The sequence below is a fragment of the Salvelinus fontinalis genome, chromosome 21 (assembly GCF_029448725.1).
Source record: "Salvelinus fontinalis isolate EN_2023a chromosome 21, ASM2944872v1, whole genome shotgun sequence".
Classification (NCBI taxonomy): Eukaryota; Metazoa; Chordata; class Actinopteri; order Salmoniformes; family Salmonidae; genus Salvelinus; species Salvelinus fontinalis.
Window position 1 is genome coordinate 41,007,463 of NC_074685.1, and position 19,865 is coordinate 41,027,327.

At 44.0% G+C, this 19,865-nt stretch overlaps 1 protein-coding gene across 5 annotated transcripts in view; it reads right to left on the reverse strand.

Moving 5' to 3' along the window:
• The window catches only part of cdk5rap2 (CDK5 regulatory subunit associated protein 2), a 62,946-nt gene that overhangs the window by 28,143 nt on the left and 14,938 nt on the right, over positions 1-19,865 (reverse strand). For all 5 annotated transcript variants that reach the window (XM_055875212.1, XM_055875210.1, XM_055875209.1 and 2 more), the window contains exons 9-26: positions 16,055-16,189; positions 15,470-15,589; positions 15,176-15,268; positions 14,609-14,827; positions 12,724-12,894; positions 11,116-11,226; positions 9,316-9,453; positions 8,826-9,005; positions 8,328-8,522; positions 7,954-8,145; positions 7,502-7,634; positions 7,208-7,350; positions 6,589-6,705; positions 6,075-6,218; positions 5,499-5,611; positions 4,639-4,781; positions 532-681; positions 171-277 (exon numbers count right to left, since the gene is read on the reverse strand). In XM_055875212.1, the coding sequence (XP_055731187.1) occupies positions 171-277; positions 532-681; positions 4,639-4,781; positions 5,499-5,611; positions 6,075-6,218; positions 6,589-6,705; positions 7,208-7,350; positions 7,502-7,634; positions 7,954-8,145; positions 8,328-8,522; positions 8,826-9,005; positions 9,316-9,453; positions 11,116-11,226; positions 12,724-12,894; positions 14,609-14,827; positions 15,176-15,268; positions 15,470-15,589; positions 16,055-16,189 (2,604 nt within the window). The remainder of the gene's footprint in view (positions 1-170; positions 278-531; positions 682-4,638; positions 4,782-5,498; positions 5,612-6,074; positions 6,219-6,588; positions 6,706-7,207; positions 7,351-7,501; positions 7,635-7,953; positions 8,146-8,327; positions 8,523-8,825; positions 9,006-9,315; positions 9,454-11,115; positions 11,227-12,723; positions 12,895-14,608; positions 14,828-15,175; positions 15,269-15,469; positions 15,590-16,054; positions 16,190-19,865) is intronic.

Consider the following 19,865-nt stretch of genomic DNA (forward strand, 5'->3'; position numbering starts at 1 on the left):
CATTGGATACTTAGAAACAATAAAAACGGTGTTTTCCTCCAGTTTAGCTCTTCGGCTCGATGCCAGAATAAAACATTATTTACAGGAAAGAGGTATGATAATGAAACATTAAGTATGATCATGTATGAATCAAATATGAAGTATGCTAATGCAGTGAAGTAAAAGCTGACCTTCTGTCGGAGCTCCTCTACAGACAGATGGTCCAGGCCCTCCCCCTCTCCTACACAGATACTCATGTAGGACGTCTGGTCGGCCATGAAACTACCCAGGGTGTCAGCTGGAACAGAGGAGTTATTTACTACCAATATACAGACTGCACTTTAACTTCAGATATGCGCCACTTTATATTTAAAGAAACACTCCTTTAAGTCTGTGACTAACACCAAGGAACCCAGGGTTGTGCACTCTAAAGAGACCCTGCAGTTCAAGCGTCTCCTCGAGTTTCCCATCCCAGCTCTACTGTCTTTGTCAATGTGCTGAGACATCGTCAGGGTTTGTGATGATGCGATAGTACAGTATCCTGGTTCTCACCAGTGTCGTTGGTGGCACCCACCCCTCCCCCGCGGTTCTTGATGACTCCAAGGCGGGCCTGCAGGGAGGCATTCCAGCGCTGGGCGTCCTCCAGCTGATGCCTGACACTCTGCAGCTCCCTGGGGTCAACGTGGCCCTGGCCCTCGCGTCCTGCAGAGACATGATTGGGTTAGAGAGAGACGGAGGACCAGGGTGTTCTTTAGGCACTAACGTAGCAGGCGCAAAAGAAAACGCCTGAGCGGAGTTCCCACATCCGGTTTTAGGTGGAAAAGGAAGCTAGGTTGAATTAGCTGTATTCATGTAAACCGGATACATCCGGTAGTTGGCAACTCTGCTAAAGATGTTTAGGCACCAAACGGAAGAATAAGGACTAAAACAGGCAGGGACTGCCTGGACTTTACATCTTAAAAAGTTTTTCTATGGTGTGTGCTGATGAATACACCGCATATGTTTTTACAATGTGTCCCATCTTAAAGCAATGTGAATGTTCTTGGTCCACTAAAAGTCATATTTCTAACCATAACCTAGTCTTTATTTAACTGCAAAGAGTGACTGGCTGCAACCCACCAACCCATGATTCCTAGTTCGAGAGACCAAGACAGATGAATAAAACCCTATCTACTGAATCTACTCTTAGAAAGGTGGGGTGAAACACTTGAAAAACTAAGAAATATGTTCACTGTTTGCTACTCCAAAATGTGATCTTTAGTAAAGCTTCTGTTCTTCTATGTTTGTCACCATACTTCATTTAAGATCACCTCTGGGAGCAACACACATTAGTTTCTGCCCTTTCCAGTTCCTATGTTACGTTTGGAAGTGTATATTTAGTTTGTGTTTATCAAGATCACATAATCGAGCATGAATAGAAAGCTTATGCACAGGTGAACTATGCATAGAACAGAAATATCAACAGCCTGGGGTTTGGGTCACTGCATGTAGAGTTACATAAGGAAAGAGTCAGTGGAATAACGCTTCAAGCACAGGATCATAAAGAATCATTCTACATGCTGTACTGAATTCAACCACCTAGATTGGAATACTCAGTGTACATCTAACATTAGGAACACCTTCCTAATATTGAGTTGCACCCATCCCTCAGAACAGCCTCAATTCGTCGGAGCATAGACTCTACAAGATGTCGGAGCGTTCCACAGGGATGCTGGCCTATGTTGACTCTAATGCTTCCTTCCCACAGTTGTGTCAAGTTGGCTGGATGTCCTTTGGGTGGTGGACCATTCTTGATACACACGGGAAACTGTTGAGCTTGAAAAGCACAGCAGCGTTGCAGTTCTTGACACAAACCGGTGCGCCTACTACCATACCCTGTTCAAAGGCACTTATATTTTTGGTCTTGCCCATTCACCCTCTGAATGGCACACACAATCCATGTCTCAATTGTCTAAAGCCTTGAACACCCTTCTTTTAACCTGTCTCCTCCCCTTCATCTACACTGACTTAAAGTGGATTTAACAAGTGACATCAATAAAAGGATCATCCAAGTGAAAAACCTGGATTTACCTGTTCAGTCATGGACAGAGCAGGTGTTCTTAATGTTTTGTACATTCAGTTTATGTACAAGTCACTCTTACAATGTATCCAATTTCAGTTTGTGTATTTGTTGCTTTAGCTTTCTGTAACTTTGTAGCAAGTACGGTCTGCATGTGTAGGTGCATATCATGTCATGATTGCAAGGTGTCCCAATATCTTTTACATTCTAGAATGCCCTTCTAGCCGATAAGAAATTATTATTCAACAATGCTGTGGTATAAAATATAAATAATGGCCAAAATAAAATGTATCGTATACTGAACAAAAATATAAACGCCATAGGTAAATTGTTGGTCCCATGTTTCATGAGCTGAAATAAAAGATCCCAGAAATGTTCCAAATACACAAAAAGCTTATTTCTCTCAAATTGAGCACAAATTTGTTTACGTCGCTGTCAGTGAGCATTTCTCCTTTGCCAAGGTAATCCCTCCATCTGACAGGTGTGGCATATCAAGAAGCTGATTAAACAGCATGACCATTTCGCAGGTGCACCTTGTGCTGGGGACAATAAAAGGCCACTAAAACATGCAGTTGTGTCACAACACAAGGTCACAGTTGTCTCAAGTTGAGGGAGCGTGCAATTGGCATGCTGACTACAGGAATGTCCACCAGAGCTGTTGCCTAATAAGTGAATGTTCATTTCTCTACCACAAGCCACGTGTTTTAGAGAATTTGGCAGTACGTCCAACCGGCCTCACAACTGCAGACCAAGTGTAGAGTGTCGTGTGGGCAGTTTGATGATTTCAACGATGTGAACAGAGTGCCCCATGGTGGCGGTGGGGTTACGGTATGGGCAGGCATAAGCTACGGACATGTACGCTACCGATGTATTTTATCAATGGCAATTCGAATGCACCATGACAAGATCCTGAGGCCCATTTTTTGTGACCAACAGATGCATATCTGTATCCCAGTCATGGGAAATCCATAGATTAGGGCCTAATTTATTTATTTCAATTGACTGATTTCCTCATATGAACTGTAACCCCGTCAAAATCAATGAAATTGTTGTTTTTCCCCCCAGTATTTTATATTTAACCTTTATTTAACTAGGCAAGTCAGTTAAGAACAAATTCTTATTTACAATACCGCCTAGGAACAGTGGGTTAACTGCCTTGTTCAGGGGCAGAAGTACAGATTTTTACCTTGTCAGCTCGGGGATTCGATCTAGCAGCCTTTCGGTTACTGAGCCAACGCTCTAACCACTAGGCTACCTGCCGCCCCGTATAAATATAAAGCCACTATAAAGAGCAATGCCCTCTACTGAGCAGCATTCAATACGAGCCCAAGGCATCTTACCTATATTATATAGCTGGCTCTCTTTATAGGGGAGGAATGGTATGAACTGGAAGGTAGATGGGCGCATGCACACACAGGCTGCACCATAGATGAATAAATCATCAGGTTCAGACTGTCACATCTATACAGAGCTCTCTAACTGGCACCTGGCCTCATCAATCAAGGTTCTATGATGGTATGTGTCCTAACACTGCATCCACTGAAGCCTTGCACTACTAAACAGTGACATCCCATCACTCCTTGTCGTTGAATTCAGTTCAGCATGTAAGATGATTTTATCAACCTGTGTTTATGTTTTGGAAACAACTTGGGTAATATGCTTGAAACGAAAGCACGCTTCACAAGCAAGTGCACACTTTGGAAGAAGGGTAGAGAACAGGGAAGCAGCCACAGAGAGGTATGCTCTGTAACTGCCCCAACCCTGTAGGCTGTAATTGAATCAGCTTACAGATGGCTTAATAAGAGTGTGTGTGTGTGTGTGTGTACACTAATTGCTATGTTTCTAATAAAGCAGACATTGGATAAGTGACAATGATTTCATGTGATATGCGAGTGAAGTGATGCAACGAGACAGACATGGCTTTTTAATGGATAAACAAAGAGTAGAAGATAAGCAAATGAGTAAAGGTAAGCTGTAAGTGAGGAAGACAAACAGAGACACACGCATTATGTTTTATTGTGCAGAGTAGCTCATAACCAGGACAAAGGAAATGACTTTCCAGGTGAGAGGATGAGTTTATAGGAGGTGCCAGTGGGGACATTAACAGAATAGAGAAAAAACGTAGGCTATTGCGGTCGTGTTAGACATGCAGATGGGGAGGATGCTAATGATGAAGATGACAGTGAACAGAAGACAGCAAACAGATGAAAAAATGACCAGGTGGACAGCAGGCTTGGCAACACCAGGCAGTGTTAGAACATGTAGCGACCAAACTGACCATGGTTGATAGCATGCATGCATGTGCCTCTCCCTCTTTCTAAGAGAGTATAACTTCCTATTAAAGTACCATGAATAACATAGTGGGTCTCTACTTCCTCAACTCAATATAGACATTGTTCATTCACAGCTGAGCTTCAGCCAGCTGTCTAGTTCAAGAAACAAAGGATCAGAACCTCTCCTCCCTATCATTCTTTCCTCCCTTGTCTCCCCCTCTGTGCCCTTCCTAGGTCCCTTCCTCTCTCTAGTATCCCCCTCCTCTGTGCCCTTCCTAGTTCCATCTCTCTAGTCTCCCCCTCCTCTTCTGTGTACTACTACTGCACCTTCTCTTGAGAGCTTGGCTCTGGCGATCTCTCTTTCCAGGTCTTCTCTGAGCTCCTCGTTGCTCCGGATCCCTTCTTCCAGCTGCTGTCTGAGGAGCGTCACTGCTGTCAGCTCCATCTGGAGGGCGTGAAGACGCTGGGCACTGCAAAACACACAATGTATGAATTACTATTCCACATATACACACACAAGGAGACAAATCTAATTGTATTTGTCACATGCTTCGTAAACAACAGGTGTAGACTAACAGTGATATGCTTACTTATGGACCCTTCTCAACAATACAGAGAATTATTTTTAAATAATAGAAAAATAACAACATGAGGAATAAATTAGTAACGATAACGTGGCTATGTACACGGTGTACCAGCAGACAATATGGATGGTACTCCCGGGTACTCCCACTGCGCCACCCGGTACTCCCGGGTGGCGCAGTGGTCTAGGGCACTGCATCGCAGTGTTAGCTGCGCCACCTGAGTCTCTGGGTTCGCGCCCAGGCTCTGTCGCAGCCGGCCGCAACCGGGAGGTCCGTGGGGCGACGCACAATTGGCATAGCGTCGTCCGGGTTAGGGAGGGTTTGGCCGGTAGGGATATCCTTGTCTCAGTATGTAAAAAAATGTAATAAAATGTATGCACTCTACTGTAAGTCGCTCTGGATAAGAGCGTCTGCTAAATGACTAAAATGTAAATGTAATGTAAAATATCTATGGAGACACTGGGTATTGCAACAACAAAAAAGAAACCCTCTTGAATGCCACACCAACCAAAGCATATAAAAAGGGACTTTGGTAAGACTATTTAAATTACATGGCAATAAAATATGTGGAATAAATCCAATCTGTGATAATCGTCCAGATACCTGTCCTGTTCTTTGACGGTGCGAACCAAGCTGGAGTAGAGCTGCTGCTCGGCCCTCAGGGCTCGGTTCAAAGAGCGGTGCTCCACCTGCAGGTCAGCCAACAAGGGCAGGACCTGGGGAGGGAGGGGGGCACAGGTCAAAGGTCAGATGCCACTCAATCAGTTGCTATACAAGGGTCATGTTCATTGTGCATGCAATGGGAATTGTTTTAAACCGTTTCGCAATGGAAAACGAAAATGAGAGATCGTTATTGGACAGGTCCAGGTAGTCCCGTCATGTGTCAGTCAGTTTTGGTGCCTAATGAACAGGACCCAGGTCACGGTGGGTTTATTCTCATGCTTGACTGTTTTTGACATGCAAACCAAAGAGCGAGCCTTTTGAAATTGTGACTTTGTGTTGTTGAACACTTTATTTTCACACAATTAAACCAGACATCACAAAAGGTTGTGACTTTATTGATTTTTGATGTAACACTCGACTACGGTACATTCAGACATGGCCATTCTTCTGAAGATAGATGGCACACTACAGCTCATAAATACGTTTCAGGCAGGGCTTGCTTTTGCGTGGGGCTACCTCTTGCTGGCTGTCACCACCGATGATGGTCCTCTCCCGCTGAGGGAGGCCAGGGAGTGAGTGCTCCACCCCGGCTTCAGCAGCCTGATCCTGGGTCTCCCTGGTTTGACGGTCCCCTCTCTGGCCCAGACGCTGGTGGAGGTCCTGTCAACAGATAAAACAGCAGAGAGACTCTGAGGTCAAACTAGTTACAGCAAATGAAAAAAGTGCCCTCAAAGGGAAAAAAAAAAAAAAAGAATGTATTGAAGTGAAAGTATCGCTCAGATGTCTTAATTTCCTTTCGGAATTTACAATGACTGCAATAGATTATTTATAACTGAGCCATGCTCAAAAGAGGTAGCACAGGTGGTGATGGCCAAAATCAGTTCAAGGTCAGCCAGGTGGATTAACCCTGTGCAAGCTACCCATGAAACCAAATGGCACCAGGTAACCTCCTGAGCCTGCTTGAGTGTGTGTATGAGTGTCTGTGTAGATTAGTAGCAGTGTGTGAGGAGACCACTGGCCATCCACTCACGTTTATAATCTCGTCCTTGGTCTCCAGGGTGGTGGTGAGGGAGTCTATGCTGGCCGCCTGGCCCTCGATACGCCCCTCCAGCTCAGACAGCACTGACTGGAGATCAGCCAGGGACATCTGGAACACAAGAGAACAATGGGATAGAATGAAGACATTGACCCACGGTCCATTTTCTATTATCCACCTAATAGTCAGGATTTAGACTTGTGGAGGGTAATCTAATGATTCTGATCTGTACCCAGAGGTTATTTTTACCAAGAGCAAAGAAAAAAAACAATGTTAACTCAATGACAAACCAACAACGGATCAAGAAAGTGAATCATTTCTTATTCCTCAGTCAAAAATAGTGTATTCTTTGACCAGAGTAAATGGGAAAGGGGGATACCTAGTCAGTTCCACAACTGAATGCATTCAACCGAAACGTGTCTTCCGCATTTAACCCGACTCCTCTGAATCAGAGGTCGGGCGGGGGTGCTTTAAATCGACATCGATGTCATCGGCGCCCGGGAAGCAGTTGTTGTTGGGGGTTAACTGCCTTGTTCAAGGGCAGAACGGCAGATTTTTTCCCCACCTTGCCGGCTCAGGGATTTGAATCAGCTGCAGTATGTACTGTTCTCACCTTGAGCTCATTCTCCCTCCTCAGAGCCTTGTTGAGAGCCTCAGTCTTCTGAGCCAACTCCTTCTTCAGGATGACCACTGTCTTCTTGATGAGAGGGACCTTCTCCATGCTGTCTTCGTTGTTGTTCCTCTTGGAGAGGTCACCTACAGAGGGAACAAAACCAGTAGAGGACATTAGTGGGGTCAGGGTGTTGGTGGACAAAGACAGTTTGTACTTCAGCCAACTGCTGTTTTGTTCATTGGCATGCCAAACTGTTCAGCACAGCTTGCAGCTTTAAGAGGTAAAACCTCTCACCTTCCCTCTCCTCCAGTCTTTCCTGCAGCAACTGGATGGTCTGTCTGAGCTCCAGCACCTGGGACGGTTCAGGTTCCTTCTGCCTCAACTCAGCCAGGAACTGGTCCCTCTCCCGGCCTCGCTCCAGAAGTTTCTGGCAGAGGAAATCAAAAGCTAAACACACCGGAGCTAATAACCTTGCCATTAACTTTATTCAACGTTATTCTACCAAGACAAATCAAGGATGGCCAATGTGCAGGTTTTGTTCTAGCCCAACATTAACAAAAAAATATGTTTTTTACTTTTTTTTATTTTATTTTTATTTTATTTTTTTACTTGTGAGGTGCGTTAGAGCTGGGCAGGAGCAAAATGCTGCACATATTGTAGCCAGCCATGATTTAAATCCTAAACTATCAAAAACACAAAATAGTAGTGTACTCTGCACCTATCCAAATAACTCTGTCCAAACTCACAATGATGATGGATTCCTTCTCGGTCAGCAGAGCCCTGAGCTTGGCAGTCTCCAGGTAACCCTCCTGTGTTGCAGTGGAACTAAGTTTCTCGGCGGAGGCCAGCTGCTGCTGCCGAGTACACAGCTGTCGCCTCAGCTCCTCGATCTCCTGGATGCGCTCAGACAGCGTCCTGTTATAGTGCTCTGCTGACTCCTGGAGGGACAGGAGAGAAAACATGAGATAATAAACACTAACCCTCCTGTAAAAATATTACAAGGTTAAGACAAATAGAATGTGAGTGTGGATGTTATTAGACAGAAACTTTCTCATCACAATAAATCAACCAGTAAAAATGCCTCCAGTGTGTGTGTGTGTGTGTGTGTGTGTGCGTGTACCTTGAGAAGCTGGTCCTTGCTGCCGATTGTGGCCAGCAGGCCCTCCACGGCGCTCTCGTTGTCCGCCACCAGCCTCTCACGGGCCTTGACCGCGTCCACCAGCATGGCCTCTGCCACCTTTAACCTCTGACCCATCTGCTCCGCAAGGTCACGGGCCTGAGACTGGGACTGGCTCAGCAGGGCACTTGCCATCGCCTACACACACACACACAGACAGAGAGAGGCAGAGAAAGACCGAACAAAAGAAAAAGAGATTTGTTATTTGTCAATCTTTACTTATCCAACTTTATCCTTCTGGGATTAACCTCTTTTCCAAGATATACTAGGTTAATATTATATCAAATCAATATATCATTGAACGACAGCGTGTTTGGTGAATGATGTCACTGTTTTGTGAGTATTGATGCCTGTGTTAAAACTCTTTATGTTCAGGTAATATTTTGTGAGTGTCAGCTAGGTAATACATGGGATTTACTTTCTCCTTATGTGTCTTCCTACCTCCATGTCCTTGGTCTTGCCCTCCAGGGACAGCTGCAGCTGACTGATGATGGAGTCCTTCTCCCTGCAGGCTCGGTTCAGGTTGTCCTCCACATCCTGCTTGGCACGCTGCAAGTTCTTCAGTGTGTTGGCAAGGTGCTGCAGCTCCACGTCCTTCTCCTTGATCAACGTGTCAAAACTCTGCAGGGAGCAATGGAGAGTGAGAGACCAGTGTTAGACTGGTCTCCAGGTAGACTCTCCATTCAACATGATGTTGACCCTAACAGTCCTTGCAACAACTCCCTATTGGAGGTAGTGTGCGACTTAAATATGATATGCAGGGTTGGTGTCAATTCCATTTCAGTCAATTTAGTAAGTATATTGAAAATTCAATTCTCCTCATTGAAAAGCAATGAGGGAAATTGGAATTTACATTTTTGTTGACTAACTAAACTGACTGAATTGAAATGGAATTGACTCCAACGCTGGTGGGGTGATCATGGTCCCTTACGTTGATGGTGTCCTCATTGTGAGACAGCAGGTTGTTGAGTCTCTCCAGGTCCCTCTCTTTCTCCCTGAGTGACAGATGCAGCTGGTGGATCTCGTTGTCTTTCTCTTCTAGCGCTGAAAACTTCTCATCCAGCGCTTGCTGTGGAGGAGCCATACAGAATATTGAAATTAAAAGACCGAAGGCATACAATGTTCATCAGATCAGAGCGAGAGAGAAAGATCGACATCCTGTTTGTGACAATCTTCATTTTTAATGACGTTCATTGACTTCTTATGGCTGCAGGGGCAGTATTGAGTAGCTTGGATGAAAAGGTGCCCATAGTAAACTGCCTGCACCTCAGTCCCAGTTGCTAATATATGCATATTATTATTAGTATTGGATAGAAAACACTCTGAAGTTTCTAAAACTGTTTGAATGATGTCTGTGAGTATAACAGAACTCATATGGCAGGCATAAACCTGAGAAGAAATCCAAACAGGAAGTGGGAAATCTGAGGTTGGTCGATTTTCAACTCATAGCATATCGAATACACAGTGGAATATGGATCAGTTTGCACTTCCTACGGCTTCCACTAGATGTCAACAGTCTGTAGAACCTTGTCTGATGCCTCTACTGTGAAGTGGGGCCGAAGGAGACAGGAATCAGTCAGGTCTACCATGACCTGACCATGCGCGTTCATGTGAGGGAGCTCTGTTCCATCACACATCTGAAGTCAATGGAATTCTCCGGTTGGAACGTTATTGAAGATTTATGTTAAAAACATCCTAAATATTGATTCAATATATCGTTTGACATGTCTCTACTGACTATTACGGAAATTTTTGACACTTCGTCTGCTTTTAGTGAACGCGCTTCCTGACTTTGGATTTGTTTACCAAACACGCTAACAAAAATAGCTATTTGGACATAAATGATGGACATTATCGAACAAAACAAACATTTCTTGTGGAAGTGGGAGTCCTGGGAGTGCATTCCGACAAATATCAGCAAAGTGAAGATTTATAATGCTATTTATGACTTTTGTTGACTGCACAATTTGGCAGGTAACTGTATGTCTTGCTTTTGTGGCTGAACGCTGTTCTCAGATTATTGAATATTGTGCTTTTGCCGTAAAGCTTTTTTGAAATCTGACACAGCGGTTGCATTAAGAACAAGTGTATCTTTAATTCTATGTAAAACATGTATCTTTCATCAAAGTTTATGTTATTTGACGTGGCTCTCTGCAATTTCTCTGGATATTTTGGAGGCATTTCTGAACATGGCGCCAATGTAAACTAAGGTTTTTGGAAAAAAATATGAACTTTATCGAACAAAACATATATGTATTGTGTAACATGAATTCCTATGAATGTCATCTGATGAAGATCATCAAAGGTTAATGATTCATTTTATCTCTATTTCTGCTTTTTGTGACTCCTGTCTTTGGCTGGGAAAATGGCTGTGTTTTTCTGTGATTTGGTGGTGACCTAACGTAATCGTTTGTGGTGCTTTCGCTGTAAAGCCTTTTTGAAATCGGACACTGGTGAGATGAACAAGAAGGGTATCTTTAAAATGGTGTGAAATACTGGTATGCTTAAGGAATTTTCAATGAGATTTCTGTTGTTTGAATTTGGCGCCCTGCACTTTCACTGGCTGTTGTCATTTCAATCCTGTTAACGGGATTACAGCCCTAAAAAGTTAGATCATTCCATTTCCAAAGTACACTTTGACAATATGTACATTTTCACATCATGCCAATAAAGCAATTGAATTGAGCGAGAGAGAAATATTTTACATTTCAAACATTGATAGAAAGCCCACCTCCAGAGCCTTTTCTTTTTCTTTCAGTCTTTCTCGCAGCTTTGACAGCATGGTGTCGCTTTCCTCAGGACTTCTACTCTGCTCCATGTCTCTCATCATGTTCATGTACTCCTGATAGAGGGAGAATAGAGAGAGGAGGCAGACAGAGAAAGGAGGGAAAAAAGCAAGAGAAAGAACAAGATCGAATAGAGGGACAGAAAGAAAAAAAGTTTTTCCCCAGTTCCCGTGCTACATTTTTACATTTTAGTCATTTAGCAGACACCTCTTATCCAGTGACTTATAGAGCGCATACATTTTCATATTTACACACTACCGCTCAGAAGTTGAGTCACTTAAAAATGTCCTTGTTATTGAAAGAAAAGCAAAAAAAAATTAAATTAACTTAACATCAACTTGATCAGAAATACAGTGTAGAGATTGTTACTGTTGTAAATGATTATTGTACATGGAAACGGCTGATCTTTTTATGGAATATGTACATAGGCGTACCGAGGCCCATTATCAGCAACCATCACTCCTGTGTTCCAATGGCACATTGTGTTAGCTAATCCAAGTTTAGCATTTTAAAAGGCTAATTGATCATTAGAAAACCCTTTTGCAATTATGTTAGCACAGCTGAAAACTGCTGTGCTGATTAAAAAAAGCAACAAAAAAAAAAAAAAAACTGGCCTTTTTTGACTAGTTGAGTATCTGGAGCATCAGCATTTCTGGGTTCGATTACAGGCTCAAAATGGCCAGAAACTCGTCAGTCTATTCTTGTTCTATTCTTGTTCTGAGAAATGAAGACTATTCCATGCGAGAAATTGCCAAGAAACTGAAGATCTTGTACAACGCTGTGTACTATTCCACAGAACAGTGCAAACTGGCAATAACCAGAATAGAAAGAGTGGGAGGCCCCAGTGCACAATTGAGCAAGAGGACAAGTACATTAGTGTCTAGTTTGAGAAACAGACGCCTCACAAGTCCTCAACTGGCAGCTTCATTAAATAGCACCCGCAAAACAGCAGACTCAACGTCAACAGTGAAGAGACGACTCCGGGATGCTGGCCTTCAAGGCAAAGTTGCAAAGATAAAGCCATATCTGACTGGCCAATAAAAAAAGAATATTAAGATGGGCAAAAGAACAGACACTGGACAGAGGAACTCTGCCTAGAAGGCCAGCATCCCAGAGTTGCCTCTTCACTGTTGACGTTGAGACTGGTGTTTTGTGAGTACTATTTAAGGAAGCTGCTAGTCAAGGACACGTTATTTTAATGAAAAAAAATATATATGCTTTTCTTTCAAAAAACAAGGACATTTCTAAGTGACCCCAAACTTTTGAACGGTAGTGTGTAAAAACAATATTTAAAAATATATATATATATATCATTTTTTTTCTTTCGTACCGGTCCCCCATGGGAATTGAACCCAACTGCCACACGGGACTACCATATTGTGGTGTACTATCACCACAATATGGTGCTAGTACACCATATTTACCTAGTTCCATAGAAAAGGAATATATAGAACAGGCCTCACAAAATTGCTAGTGTTTGATACTCTAAGCCCCCTTCTATAGATTATATTTCTATGGTTTCACTTATAGTTTCTCGAGCTCTGACTAGCTACCTGTAGCTGCTGCTCCTTGTCGGCCAGGCAGGTGGTAAGGCGCTGGATGGTGACGTCGTGACTCTGCAGCCTCCTCTTTGTCTGCTCCAGCTGCTCCTGGTACTGCTGCTCCAGACTGCTTTCCCTCTCGCCCAGCTCCCCGTTAAGCTTCTTTAGCTGGTTCTGCATCTCCTGCATGGCGTAGATAGTTTACCCAGTAAGCACAATACATTGAAAATACATCTCTTCAACATCTTCTCAACAAAAAAGGGTCAAGAGTTCATTCCTGGTTGGGTCATGTGGTTTAGCAAAAGCACAGAAAATAAGTTGCCTTCAACTTTAGGAAAAATTGATGGCTTTGGGGAATATATTCTGCATTCTATTATGTGCGGGTAAAACCAAGTAGTTACATGGTAGTAAAACAAGCAGCCGTACTAAACCTACAGAATGGGTTAAATAGGACAGCTTTTATACCTGCTCCCAGCTTGCCCATATCAAAGCTTTTCCACACAACAAAGTAGGACTGGGCAATATGGCCAAAATATCATATCACAGTATTTTCTCATTTTTGACACTTCTGAATAACAAAAGTTCTAAATATGCTTCATGGGTAGTGCATGACCCTAGGATGGCAACAAATTAATCCTAAGTGGTTTTATTAAATGGGCTTTCTCCATTCTGATTGCATTGCTTTATACTGTTCAACCAAACTTCAACTAAAAATAATAGGACAAAACTGACAGTGGTCTTATTTGTAGAACATTGCATAGGAATCAAAATCCTATTTTGTAGCCTCTAACTCTGGTACTCGACCAATGGTTGCCATTTGCAAAGTTATTTGTTGAATTCCAACACTCACTTCCAGCATTTTAATACATTTCTTCATTTCCTTCATTAATTTGTTATTATTTACACACTGCGTCACGTTTTTTACCCCCCTCTAGTCCTTGCACTTCTTACTTTCGCCACAGACGATTTCCGGGAGTTTATTTGGCAAGGTTACCCTCCTAAAGTTGTTGACTTGTTGTGCTAGCAAGTTAACTATTCATTCTCAGCAGTTAGTAGTTTCTTACTGGCAATAAAAATGGATGATTGCCATAACTTTGAGTAATTACTGAATTATTTAATGTAACTAATCAAACATTAAAATACTGCTATAGAAGGTGAAGTAAAAATCCAAACCGGTCCGTGAATGGATAATGGTATATTGTTTTTATTTATTATTGCTACTGAAGGTAGTGTTAGTCGGCTGTATATGTGCCAAAACTCCTGTATTTTTCTTTGTGTAGCTCAGGGATCATCAAGTAGATTCAGCTGTGGGCCCATTTTTTCTTGGTCGGATGGCCAGAACATAATTACAAATCATTTGTTGACCGCAAGTAGCCCAAACAGATAATATTTTACTAAAACAATCATTTCAAACCTTGTTTCATTTGTATACGATCACATCTCTATTATGTCTGGATATACTTGTGAACAGATTTCATAAATTGATATCACTTGAAGGTGTTTTTACACTCAAGTCCAACAATGATTTATTTATTTTTATTTTTTTTACTTAGGGGGCCAAATAAAAACTCCCGGGGGCCGCCAGTTGGGGACCCGTTATTGCTTGTTCTCCATTTTCTTTTTAAATAGTGAGCCAAAATGTTTTTTGCCACTTTCATTTCCTTAACTGATCAAAACTTGTTTTCTCATGCTCTCTTGTCTCTCTGCAGCAGACATATAGTGAACAATATGTTTGGAACATCAAATCACAATAAAATCTGTTTTGAATCGCAAAACGGATAGAATCTTGAGAAACACAATAGATATATTATCAGCAACTAATTATCATGATAACACCATATCGTTAGGTCCCTGGCAATTCCCAGGAAAACAATAGATATTCCTCCTGTGGCCTTACATTGAGAGCTTTGTCCCCCTTCTTCTTCTGCTGCTGCAGCTCCTCTAGCTCCTGCTCCAGCTGCTCCTTGGCCTGCTGCAGATCAGCCAGCTCCTGCTCCCTCCTGCCCAGGGAGCGCTGCAGCTTCTGCGCCTCCAGCCGCTTGGTGTGGTGCTCGCCCTGGAGCTGGGACAGCTCCGCCTGCTTCTCCATCAGCAGAGACTGGTGCTCTTCTGCACCCTGGGGGGAAAGCATGAATATGGATAGTTAGAGAAGCAGGAGACTTATTTTGGTATTTTGAGTGCATGTGTGTGCAACGCAGAAGTCTGTATTGATGTGACCTCTGGCAAACACGCACAGATAGACATTACAGCCCTAAAGCAGAGTACGGTAGATACACACACTGCAGCTGCCTGCCAGATCTCACAATACCTTTAATGGTGTTTAGCGAATAACATCATACGACATAGCACTTCCATGCCCGACTGCGCAGTGAATGACGTGGCACACAGCCATTGGTTGATGCATGCAGCGCGACTGATGTATTGGGCCTGGAACGCGGCCAATGCTGTGTCTGATCTGACTTGCCTGGTATTTCTGGAGCTGGGCTTTGTGCGCTGCCTCCCTGGCTTTAGCTAATGCCTCGTCCCTGTCCTCAATCTCATGGCACAGCTCTTCAATCTGGAACACACAGACAGAGACAGACGTGTTGGTGTGACAATGTTACATAAGCCCTCAGTCTGCGCAGCACAGAGATGGCATAGCATATGAGGCGATATATTTTTTAGTGGTCAACAATAGTTGGTTACAGCAGTATTTTATCAAATGAGGTTATCACCCTCAACATTTATTACAGTGTGAATATTATCTAATGAACCGCACCTCTTTTTCCTTTTCTTTGAGCACCAGACTGAGTCCCTGGATGGTTTTGTCTCGTTTCAGAGCGTTCTTCTTCTCCGAGCTCAGCTCGTTCTCAGTCTTCTCCAGCTTACCAGACAGTACCTGTTAAAAAAAAATAACAAGTGGTCACTTGTGGTCATCTATAGCTAAGGTCGTGAGAGAATGGCACTTGCGTCGCCAAGATTGTGGGTTTGATTCCCAGGGCCACTCAAATGTAAAATGTATGCACACATGACTGACAGTCACTTTAGATAAAAGCATCTGCTAAATTGCATATAATTAAGTAGCCAAAACAAGAGACACTAAATTCATCTTCCTCCAACATGTTCGATTAATCACAACGGTACATTTTGAATCCACCCTAAATATGTGCTCCTACCCCATAGCCATCTCTGTAGAACTGAAAGGATTGCCTAGGTGTATTCATTTCAAAATAGTGAAAATTCCATGATGAAGACATTTACCGGTATGTATGTATATTTTCACTATTATTCTACAATATAGAAAATATTTAAATTAAGAAAAACCCTGAAATGCATTTCTCCCCCCCCCCCCCCCCCAAATCACCTTGTTGTTATTCTGGATGTCCTCCAGGGTCTTGGAGAGGTTCTGGTTCATTGCTCTGAACTGGTTCATCTCCTCACTCAGCTGCCTTTGGGCTGTCTCCAGCCTGCTCACCTCATTCAGCTGCTCAGTGAAACCCTGGGGAAGGGAAACAGAATTCTGGGAAATTAGTCAAAGAGAATGAGTTGGCTAAGAAATGAAAATAGGACATCAAAAGGGGAAGGAAAAACTTTCACAGGGGCAGAGAACACCTGTGAATCCCTTTTATTGCTACATTTATTTATTCACATATACTTTATTTCCCATTATCAACAAAAATGTATCCTTTTACTGCGACGATATCCAACCTCACAACTGGTAGATCTTTTTTAGTCAAATAATTATCCATTCAGTCTAAAGCTACACTTCCATGGCCTTCCAAGTTCTCTACAGAGGATCGGTCTGAGGTGAGATGACTTGACTACCTCAGCTCTGAGAGGAATGTAACCATCATTAAACTCCTCTGTGAGGTCCTGGAGGGACTTCCACTCAGCCTCCTTCCGTCTGCGTCGGGCCCCAGGGGTGATGCTGCATCCTGGGGGGAGTGGCTGTCCCACCCTGGGCTTCCTCCGCAGGACAGGGATGCGGCTCCCGGGGGTCCCTGGGATTGGTCGTCTGGGGATGGAGCGCAGCAGCTGCAGCAGGTCAGAGATGGGAGGCTGGGCTGGGGAGTGCCCTCTCTGGTTTCTGGTGGTAGTATGGCCCACTGAAGGAGAGCATTCCCTCACTGATATCTTTGACTCTCTGCACGGTCTCTGTGACAGGGGGCCCAGGGGTTCTGTCTGAGGGTGGTCAGGGTTGAGGGACTGAAGCGATGCCGAGCGGAACCTGGAACTGGGGGAGGAGAGGGTGCCTTTGCGGTAGACCAGGTCCTGGTACATCATGCTCCGGGAGCGAAGCCCAGGGTTCTTCTCCGGGCAGGGATCCCCACCAGACTGCACACTCCTGTGGGCTGAGCTTGACCGACCTGCGGCTCCCACTGGACCACCCAGGAGGTCCATACTCACAGAGCGCCTCACCCGCCCATCCCCTCCATCTTCCTTCCTCTGCCCTTCTAACGTAAACTGATCTCCCCTGCACTCATCGGGACTTCCACCTTCAGAGGACCTCCAGAGGGGGGTCATAATGGTGCTCACCTCCCCCACGTCGGGCCTCTCCGGCAGGGGGTTGTGGCGTCCATAGACGTGGGCCACACACTGCTTCAGATTCTCTCTTTCCTGCTGCAACCGCTGCACCTGGGCAGCATGCTCCTCCTGCAGCCTGCCGATCTGCACGTCGCACTGCACTATGCGCTCCAGCGTGAACACGCACTTGCCGCACAGGAACTCTGACGCTTGACCGTCAGGGTCGCGGTCGACCTGGCGCCCCAGCACGTGGGACAGGATGACTTGGAGCTGCCGTTTGCCCGACGGGTTGAAGATCCAGCGGCACTGGCTGCCAATGAGGCGTAATCTGCATACGCGGCATGGGTCCTTCATGGTGATGGTTTGGTCCAACAGAGAAACACATTCAGATTGGAGCGTTTATACACAGAGCCTATCTCCCGCAATCGTCAGCTTGCCAGCCATGGCACAGAGAAAATGTGCTCTCCATTTCTTTGACAGGAACAGTGCAGTAAGCTCACAGTTCAGTCCAACACTCAAAAATGCTCCTTACAGACCCTAAACACAAAATCTCTCTGCTTTCCCATGGTCGTCAGTCTGCCAGCCATGGCATACAGCAGACTCTCCCGCTCTGATTGAAGAGGAGAGACTGACAAAGTTCTTCCTGGTGAGAGCAGCGTAAGCGTTAAGCCCCATCTTCTAATCCCTCCTCCGCTGTCCCACACATTCAATCAGACCAAATCCCCTGGACTGGACCCGCGGTGATCTCCTGTGTTACGGCTGACTGCTGGCCTCGTAATCCAGCCCCATCTGAACCCAGGACTATCTACTCATCCTGGCTGCCCCAACAAGGACAGCAGGGCCTGGGCGGGCCCTAGGTCTGTGACATTGACCGGGGGCTGGTTAAGGTGTGTTGGTCTCCTTGGCAAGGCTAAGGTAAATCTGATTTGAGATGGCCTCACCTGGTCCTCAATGCCACCACCTGCCTCACTTTAGAAAACATGATAGAGCTACAGTGATGAACTGCCTGGCCCCTTAGACCTCTGTGTGTGTGTGTGGCTCTCTGATACACACTACTGACCTAACAACCCAGAGACTGGACTCTTTTTACCCAGCTTTACCCCTTTTACACCATGTAATCTGACAGACAGCCCAGACAGAATCCAATAGAAACCTATAGGGGTTGTGGTGTTTAATATAAAGTTAGTCCATAAATAACCCTAAGGGCAACTCTCTCCTGCCGGGATGCTAATCCTGTATTAACACAGAAACCTGGGCCGAGAGAGGAGGAAACATGGACACTGACAGCTTCCGCTACTGTCTGACAGAACAAAATAATAATACTATATTTGTCCATCTTGTAGATGAAATCCATCTTTTGATCTGCTATCAACAGTGCTTAATTTGAGCCGGATCCTGATGGAACAGGATCTGGCAACTCTCAATTTTGGACTGTTTCATTCCAGAACCCATTTGCCAGGAGGCGGTACCTCTCGTGGTACGAAAAAGTATTCATCATATGCAATGTAAAAATTCTAATCACAGTTCATTCAATTTAGCCTACTCTGTAATTCTCCTGCCCCCTAAAAATAATGTAATGTGAAAAGAATTGATATTCTAACAACTGATTAGTGTTGGGCTGACCCGGGTTTATGGTTTGCACAACATTGTAGTCTAGAATGATATTAACTTTCTAGGATCTCTCTCCGCTCTAATAGACATGAGCCCGCAACTGATCTCTCCAGCGTTGCAATTCATCTATTTCCTTATAGAATCATAGCGTGCTGGAGGTGCCGCAACTCCTCTGATAAATTGAAATACATTTGTCAAAAGTTATAGAATTACTGCTTCCGTTCAGGAATAGAATTTTTTTCTTTCGGAATACTACTTCAGGAGTAGGCCTTTAAATTTAGCCACAGAGGATCAATAGCTTTTTTTCTTCATAGATTAGCTGTGGATGGTGTGTAGTCCAATCACAAGGCATGCCTACGGCTGGGAACGCAAGGCAAATCTGTCAGCGAACGGCATGCAGCCAAAACAGGCCTTTCGCAATATTTCATATGCAATCGTGGGAAAACACCGGTTGGAAAGCAAATGGAAAGAAGACTAATCTGTTTGTAGGCTACTAAATATGTTATCAACTTGCAAATAGGCCTATTGATCGAACAGCATTGTTTTACATAGTAAAAAAAAAAAAAAAAAGAGATAGGCTTCTGGCACGAGCGCATCAGCCATCACCGGTGAGTGAGCTGTGCATCATTGGGTGAGTCAGTGAAACCGGAAAGCTTTTTCAGGAATAATTTCCTCCTCATAAATGTACAATATCTGTCTCTCCACACACCTAGGCTAATGGATTTTTTTTTTTAAATTCAGATGCCACCCGGTTACTTATCCCTGCACCTTCTATGTACATAGATGTGGAACACTGGTCACTTTAACAATGTTCACATACTGTTTTACCCCCACAGTAGTCAAGTCCATACTATTCAACTATTGCTGTACATACACTATCCACGTATTCTTCAGATATAGTATATATTCTATCCCCATACTGACAATAATGTCTATACATCACACTTAATCTCCCGATTCCGACATTGCGCATCCTAATATATTTCATAATACCATTATTTTACTTTGGATTTATGCGTATTATGTATGGTTAGATATTA